Source organism: Corapipo altera, unplaced genomic scaffold, assembly GCF_003945725.1.
Source record: "Corapipo altera isolate COAL_440 unplaced genomic scaffold, ASM394572v1 1, whole genome shotgun sequence".
Taxonomy (NCBI): domain Eukaryota; kingdom Metazoa; phylum Chordata; class Aves; order Passeriformes; family Pipridae; genus Corapipo; species Corapipo altera.
The window spans coordinates 34202147-34210489 of NW_020884873.1; the positions used below are offsets into that span (position 1 = coordinate 34202147).

General features: G+C 43.8%; 1 protein-coding gene across 2 annotated transcripts in view; it reads right to left on the bottom strand.

The window, feature by feature from the left end:
• Nucleotides 1–4434, bottom strand: part of RASSF3 (Ras association domain family member 3) — a 107414-nt gene extending 102980 nt beyond the window's left edge. The window contains exon 1 of one of the 2 annotated variants that reach the window (XM_027656027.1): nucleotides 4370–4434. Coding sequence is in view for 1 of the 2 variants with exons in the window: in XM_027655991.1 (XP_027511792.1) it covers nucleotides 4125–4140 (16 nt within the window). In the remaining variant the exon portion in view is untranslated. Of the gene's footprint in view, nucleotides 1–4124; nucleotides 4179–4369 lie in introns of those variants that run through there. The other variant, XM_027655991.1, reaches the window with a different exon arrangement.
• Between the last annotated feature and the right edge of the window lie 3909 nt (nucleotides 4435–8343).

Below are 8343 nucleotides of genomic sequence, written 5' to 3' on the forward strand. Positions count from 1 at the left end.
CTCTGTTCTTCAGCTGCACTAAACCAGGAGTCAGCTATGAAATATTCAGAGCCAATATAAAAACATGTTAGAAATTGAACGAGGCCCCCACCAAACTACCCATTTCAGCAGGGAAAAACCAGCCAGAAGGGCCTGACAGACCCTGACACTAAGCTATATACTTCACAAGGGAAAGTCATTCAAAAAACAAAGTCAAAAAAAATGGGTAAAAGAACGATGTAGAGAAGATTCAGTGAACAAAGTTGAAATGCCTGCCTGGTAGATTTGAGAGGAAGAGGACACTGCAGTCCTATCTGCTCCCATGGGCTTCTGCACCTCTGCAGAGCACCTTGCAACTGGAGAGGCTTCTATGCTGGGACAGTGGTGTCTGCCTGCACGTGGATCACACGACATCCAGGTAACAATACAGGCATAATGCTGCAAATATAGAAAGTAACGCTATAGGCAAGCAGGAAACAGGCTGGGGGACATCACTTCCAACTACTACTTAAAGCATACCCACTGACTTGATGCTCATCAATTGCACTTTTATAAAGGACTCTAACCACCAGAAATCTGATGGAAATACTCTATTTTTTCCATGAGCAGGCAACTTTTTACAGGCTACTTAACAAATACTTGTGAGTCTCTGTTTGCTTCAGGTCCTTACAGTATTACGATGTCCTGGTCTTCTCACTCCTGCAGCCCCTCCAAGCTTGCCACACAAACCTAGAATGTACACCAATACATATGTTGTTGCATGGGCAATATACAGTTGGTAAGAGTAATAAATATCAGTTCACCAGTGCTTTTAATGAAATCCACGAATTCCCAACCATGTCTTATCACTAAATACAGGAAAGGAGCAACCTGGTTTTCATGGCACATCTAAACACCACCTGCTTAAATACCTTATAAAGTTTGAAATGAAAGTCATGTAGGACCTATAATATCTCTATATTCTCTTGAATGAAGAAAAAAATTTCTGAAAAGGCCTAGCAACATTTCCATTTGGTTCAATGAAAAAGTGTAAAATATAAGGCAAAAGTTACAGAAATTAACTAAGGAGTCCAGAGCAAGTAGTCCACAAAGTAATTCCTTTCACACTCCCACCACCTATGTACACCTAGTCTGTTGACCAGACTATCGGGAAAGTAAGACTGTTCAGAAACTGAATTCCAAAGCCTGGAAGTACAGACTTCCATCTAAAATCATAAGAAATGCCTCATTTTTCAAATGCCAAATGACATGGCGAAACAAGACAAGAACCCCAGTTTAACTACACTACCTAACATTACAGACCATCAATAAGATATAAGAAACCAAGATTTTTCACACCAGACCACTCTTCAATTGAAAGAAAAACTGAACGCTGGAAAAGAAAAAAACCCTCTTTACTGTACACCATTCCATTGTATAATGTGGAATAATCCTGACTGTTTCTGTTTCAAATGACTTTGTGCAGAGAAGTCAGGCCAGGCAATGGAATTCTGCATCTGCACCAGATTTTTACCGCAAATAATAGAGGTGAAAAGGTGAATAGCAGAGCAAGTCTGGACTGCTAAACCAATTAAGCCTCTCTTGAAAAGGAATCCAAAACAACAGCAAGAGGTCAGATACTACAAAGCATCCTTTTCAGAGGTATTTCATTACACTTGGCTTTCTTCCTGGGCTGGGGTCCAGAAATATCAGCACTGCCTTATTTTTTTTCAAGAAATAAGTTGCTTGAATAATGTGCACCTTGTGCACTGCATTAGAACAGACAATCATTCATCTCCTTGACGTTTTTTTTTCCTGTTCTGATCGCTCTTCCCTGAATTAAATGAAAGTATTTTTTCAATTTTTAGTAGAAGCCCGAAAACAAACTTGTGAATTACAAACAAAAATCTCACAAAAGGCAGAAAGACTTTTTCTCAGTAGTTCTTTATTCGCTCCAGGGATCCCACCTCACTTTATGATGTGTACAAAACCCCAAAGATGGCCACAGCCACACTGAAAAATAGTAAGAGTAAAGTCTAGCCTCTGCTGAAGTTCAGCTCAGTAATTTTTTCTATCACTGTGGAGAAGGCAGGACAGAGATGCTCAAAGAAAACACCCATTCTCATAAAGAAGTCACAGATCTTTTCTTTTAGAAAAAAGGTCTGTATCTAAGTACTTTAAAATTACTCCTTTGATGTGCTCTTTGACTGCATCCCTATCCCAGAGGAAATTTCTCATGGCTCTTAATTCTTGTCACCAAATTCACCACCTTTGACTTTGATTATGTCTGACGGCAAAGATCTAGTGAGGATTGACTTCAATCAATACTCAGAGACAGTAACTTAAATAAATATAATACTATGTCTTTGTGACTCAGAATCATGACAATTCAGTACTTTTCTCCCTCTTTATCAGTAGTGGGCCATCTGGAAGATGCTGTTGCTTTTTAAACGATATAAAATTAACTTCTCTACCACTTGTGGCCTCTGGAAAACACAGGGTTATCTGGGAATCATCCAGCACTATGACACTTTGCCAGGCAGATTAAAATCTTTGAAAGGTACTCAAAATTTTAACCTCCATTGTAATCTCTGCTTCCCAAGGGATACCCCAAGGAGACAATGGCATTTTTATGGAGGCTACTACAAATTCAGCTGTTGTCTTGGATGCATCCAAATCAGCTCTTGAGGCCAGCTTAGACACACTTCAGATGTTGAGCACAACAGTGTCTGCCTGCTTCCCAATGCAGGGGACATCTTCCTGTCCTATATTCACTTACAAAAGAGCCAGTGACTATGGCTGCAGACTGACGTTTGGCCACAGAGTGGATTTAGCAGCTCTGAGCCAGGAGGGCAGCCGGTCACATGCTCCTTCCAGCCACTGAGCTGTCCTGACTCAGTCACTCTTTTTGTTGCCCTCAGCCACTTTTTCAGCCAGATCTGTTCATCGATCTGGCTTGCTGGTTGTACCTGCAAACTGGGCAAGAACAGAGGTTCTCACAGCAATCCTTGTCGCTTTAGTTGTTTCCTTTAATTTCCATAGCACTTTACAGCTTCTAAATATTATATTCATGCTAGATCATAAAAGTTGAATGTTTCCTCTGCTACTTAAACAGCAATTTAAGAGAGCAGCTTGAAATAATATGCCTCATAAAAATGGAGCTTGTCACAGAGGAGAAGGGAAAAGCATTGTAAACTGTAATCGTTCTGAGAAAATGTTGCTGGAAGATACATAATCCAATGTGACACTTGAAGTCCTTGTCATGGAGCATTTGATCATAAAAGAAAAAATATTACTTCTAAGGTCTATTTTCACATCAGTGCACTACACATCCTGTCAGAACAAACAGTGCACTAATGCAAATGATAAATAAAAAATATTTTATTTTCACAGCCAAAGTATTTCCATTCCCAGAGTAACTGTAAAAATAGAGCTGTTCAAAGTGAATGTAACTGTGAGAACACTGTCCCATAACAGAAATTTTATATATCAGCAGAAGACAGTATGACGTTACTACATCTCCTTAAGACACAAAAAAAGACTGACCTTTCTTTCCCACCTTGTGTTTCAAATATCAGCTGTTAAACAAAGAGTGACATAAATCGAAACAAATCACACACCTTAACAAGTCACTCCACCAGGGAAAGCACTAGATTGTCCTAGAAAGTGCAGCAGCACTGCAGCCATGGGTAAGGAACAGCCAGTGAAGTGAGCACGACAATGGGGTTCCGTGCTGGAATAACTCTTGGGGTCACCATGAAACCCAACAAGGTGGCCAAAGCCTTTTCAAATCAAAGGATGGCAAAAGAGGACTTTTCACCAGCACTAGATTATGTATGTTCTCCTACCGTAAAGGACAGGAGCTAGCAGGTGAACGAAATTACTCTATTTTAGAGCATAGCAGTGGTAATGAAAGGGATGGAAAGCAGAAAAGTTGCTTTCTATGAATCAGAGCCCAGAGAGCAAAGGACTTGTACGTGGTGTGTACATGGGACATGGGACACCACAGGAAACAGCCTCCTCCTCCTCCTCCTACCTCACGAACACGGAGCAGACCGCATGGATTTTGCCAGGGGTGGGAGCACACACGAACCCTTCGGAGCAGCACTACCCACACCTTGTAATACGCGTTACCTTCCTGTCGGGTGGGGACGGACCACTTTTACCTGGATCACACTGCATCCACCCCCATGCCGGCCCGTACTCCCAGCCATACGGCTCCCGCTCGGCACCCCTCGTGCTCCAGCGCTTCACGTGGGGAAACACCGGCCCCCGTCCGGGCCGGGCGAGGAACACGTTTCCTGGCGCGGATCGGAAGACGCCCGCCCTGGCCCCGCGTCTTTCGGCTTTGTGAACCCCGAGGTCTCCCGGCCCCGCCGCTCCCGGCCCCGCTCCCCGCGGAGCCGCTCACCCGCGCAGCGCAGGCCCTGCGAGAGGACGAAGCGGCAGCACAGGTCGCACCACGCTCCCGCCGCCGCCGGCCCGAACCGGTGCGGGGGCTCTGGCGGCTGCGCCGCGTCGAAGATGGTGCGGACGTGGCGGGGCCGCGGCGGCGCCGGGCGGCGGCGGCCACCGAACGCGGGGCCCGGGGAGCCGGCGGGCGCGTCCGGCGGCGGGAGCAGCGGCGGCAGGAGCACCGCCCGGCCCCGCCGCGGCTTCTCCCGCCGGTCCATGCGGAGCGGGGCGCGCCGGCCACCGCCGCCTCTCCCCGCTTCACGCACGACACCCGCGGGCGAGGGGAGCGGGGAGGCGGCGGAGGGGAAGGAGGCACTGCGCCCGCGTCCTCCCCCGACCTGGCGGCCGCCGCGTCGCTTCCCGAGTCCTCTCGTCGTGAAACGTCTCGCCGGTCTGCCGGCCCCGTGCCCGGGAGGAACAAACTCCGCATCGTTCGGCATAGACGCACTCGGGGATGCTGAAGCAGCCCCTGGCACAGGGGGAGCTGGCAAGAGCTGGCGATGCGCTTCAGTAGATTCCCATTAAAATGATATGCCTCGGTGCCTTAAAGCAGCTACTAGGGGAAATGTTTCCCAGGGCTGGACAGCGGTGACATAACCCACACCTGGATGGGGAGGCTGTGGAAGCCTGGGTAGTCAAAGCGGTCATTCAACACTTGTGTCCGTTTCCAGGAGCAGACCACAACTTGGAACAAGCGCAGCGTGCCCGTTTGCAGCGCATCAGCAGCTCAACCTGCCGCTGCCGACCTTACTGGCCCACAAGCAGCGAAGTTCTCCAAAAGATGTACATCTACAACTACTGCAGACTGGGCAGGTACCAGTGTCAAAACAGCAAACGCCACTGAGGGATACTACCCCTAACCACATTTTTTTTAATGATCGATGGAACAAATAACAACCAAAAAAAAAAAAAGCTGAAAAGAGCACAGAAGATTAGGTCGTGAGGCAGCCTTGCCACTGGCAGAACCGGCTACAGGAGCTCCCAACAGTTAACCTGTTCCTGTAACCTCTCTTCAAACGATATTACTTGGTTCCCAGGATAATCTGTTCTGGCACTTGGCCTATCTTTACTACTAGAAAGATTTTTCCGGACTTGTAAACTGGATTTTTTTTGTTTCAGGCATTACAGTTTATATTAATAATCTATAATCACTGCAGACATGGTGAATGCTGATCTTCTGTAACAGCCTTTAGACTGATTACCAAAGACTTTTGCTTTCTCCTTCCAATATTCCCTTCTTTCAGCCAACAACTCCCATTTTTTTCCCAGTCCCACTCAGGTGAGTTTTCCAGACCCCAGCCATCCTTTTGTCTTCTCCCTTAAATTATCTTTAAGTGGCCAGTATTTCTTTTAATTTCGAAAGTGTTTTAAAAGGTTAATTTTTAAGTTTAAAAGTGCTCATCATCAGGCTGGTCACAGGCAACCAAGTTTTCCTCCGCACAGACTGGGGTGGGCATGAATCCCACTGTTTTTCAGGTCCCTAGCTAGAAGCTAGCACAGGTGTAGCTAACCAGATGTGGCTACTCAGACCCGTTACTGTGCCCTCTCTGGAAGGGATTTCAGAATAACAGCAGGCTGTGCAACTACTTAGGAATAGCTCTGGCTTTAGTTTTACTCAAACAAGTTTATGCAACTGCAGCCTATTCATCTTCTAGCCTTCGAGCATAAAAACCCACAAAAAATAATCTTTCCCATTCAGCTTTTTCAATTCTTGCCATACTATTAGATCCAAAACTATTCTATAATTACCATTTCTACTGTGATTAACCAAATTGGTACTGATTGAGCTCCTCCAGTGGACTGTTTCACACTGAGAAGAGATTAGGATTTTTGCCACCATTACAGAGAACTAATATTGTTCGGAACACATATCAACAAAGTAGTTTAAAAAAAAAAATTAAAGTAAAAATGATTAGTCACTCTACCATATCACCTATACTAGTGATTCTGTTGTGCAGGGCACGTTTTCTGGACAGCTGCTGCAATTTGCTACTTCAGATTTCAGATACTTTGTATTGTGCTTACAAGGAAATAAAACTCTTCAGGCAATACTGAAATTACCAGAAGGTGAAATTATGGAAGGGCAGAAGAATACACTGTACAATAAGTGGTTGACAATGTATTTATGCCATTAAATCATTTGCTCATGCATTTTCACAGTTTGTATGAAGACAGGTTTGTTCAAGTAACAGATAATTAATATATTCAGCTAAAACCCCACAAACCTGTAAACCAGCTTCAGGAGGAAGAACCATATATTACTTTCTATTACTTTTTTTGACAAATCAGTATGATAGCATCAAGACACTTTGAGCAAAAAGTGGATGGTACTGTACACTACACTTTGACTTGAAAAATTATTTGCTTCATAATAATGTAATCAGTAGATTATGAACTGATTACTTCAAGTTCCTTAGCTACTGCTTCATTAAAATTGCTTTAGAAAAAGAAATTTTAACAAGATTAAGATTGCTGATATATTCAGCAACACTAAACCCAGCAACGTTTAAAATGAACATAAAATATAACAAAATGTTTTCAACCATGTAAAAGAATGCTGCACATATTTCAATATACAGACTATACTGTTACTACAATTAACTTTCTTTTTCAGACTGCTTCAGTATAGATAAGTTAAAATTATATATTCCAACTAACATTTGATTTCTTTCAGGATTAAGAACTTTGAAACAACAAAGTATTACAGACATAATATTGGAAAAAATACAATTTATGCACAGAGAGTCCAATTCTTGTAATATTTATTCATGTATTTTACTGACATTCAGTGAGACCGTGTATGTGAATGAACAAATGTACAAGCAGGCACTAAAATATTCCAGTTAGACATGATTCCAGTATTTTAGAACAAAAAATTAAGAATGCCATGGCTAACCAAGGACAGATGAGTGACAAACTGCTGCACTCCTTTTGCATAGCTAGGTTTTTAGGGAGATAAAGCTTGCAGAGAACAAAGCTGCTCATATGGGTATAAAAATGTCCGAATTCCCTTTTAATGTTTGATTCTCACCAAGAACACTGGAAAGCAGGTCTGGGACATCAAGGCAGTGAATTTCTTCTTTTAGCAATGAAATGGAAATGTTTTGTATTCTGACCTGGACAGATATGCAGGGAATAAGCATCACAAAACTATTGAATGCTATCACAGGTCAATGTGTTTAGTTTATACCTAAATGTTTCACCATTAATTATAGAAAATTCTAAATATATTTGGTCCAGCTCTACTTAACAGATGTAATATACCAAAGAGAAGTACTATTGGACACCACTGAACACTTATGGCCAGGTTTCCAAAAGGAATGAATGAGTCCTGTAATATTTGCACGTTCTTCATCTGAAACAAGTAAGTACACCTGTAAGATCTAAACAAAGGGATGTTTTCTGAGATTTTGCTTGGTTTTCTCTTCTCTTTTTCCTCTCCTACATATTTGGAAGCAGAATCATAGAATCAGCTAGGTTGGAAAAGACCTCTGAGATCATCAAGTCCAACTCCTTTTCCACTGCCACCGCAGCTACTAGACCATGGCACTAAGTGCCACATCCAGTCTCATCTTAAAAACCTCAAGGGACCTCCACCACCTCCCTGGGCAGCCCATTCCAATGCCTGATTACCCTCTCTGTAAAGAATTTCTTCCTAATATCTAACCTAAACCTCCCCTGGCACAGCTTAAGACCATGCCCTCTTGTCTTACTGATGCCTGGGAGAAGAGACCAACCCCCACCTGGCTACAACCTCCTCTCAGGGAGTTGTAGAGAGTGATGAGGTCTCCCCTGAGCCTCCTCCAGGCTGAACAACCCCAGCTCCCTCAGCCTCTCCTCATAGGGTTTATGCTTGAGTCCCTTCACCAGCCTTGTTGCTCTTCTCTGGACCTGCTCCAGCACCTCAATATCCTTTCTGAACTGAGGGGC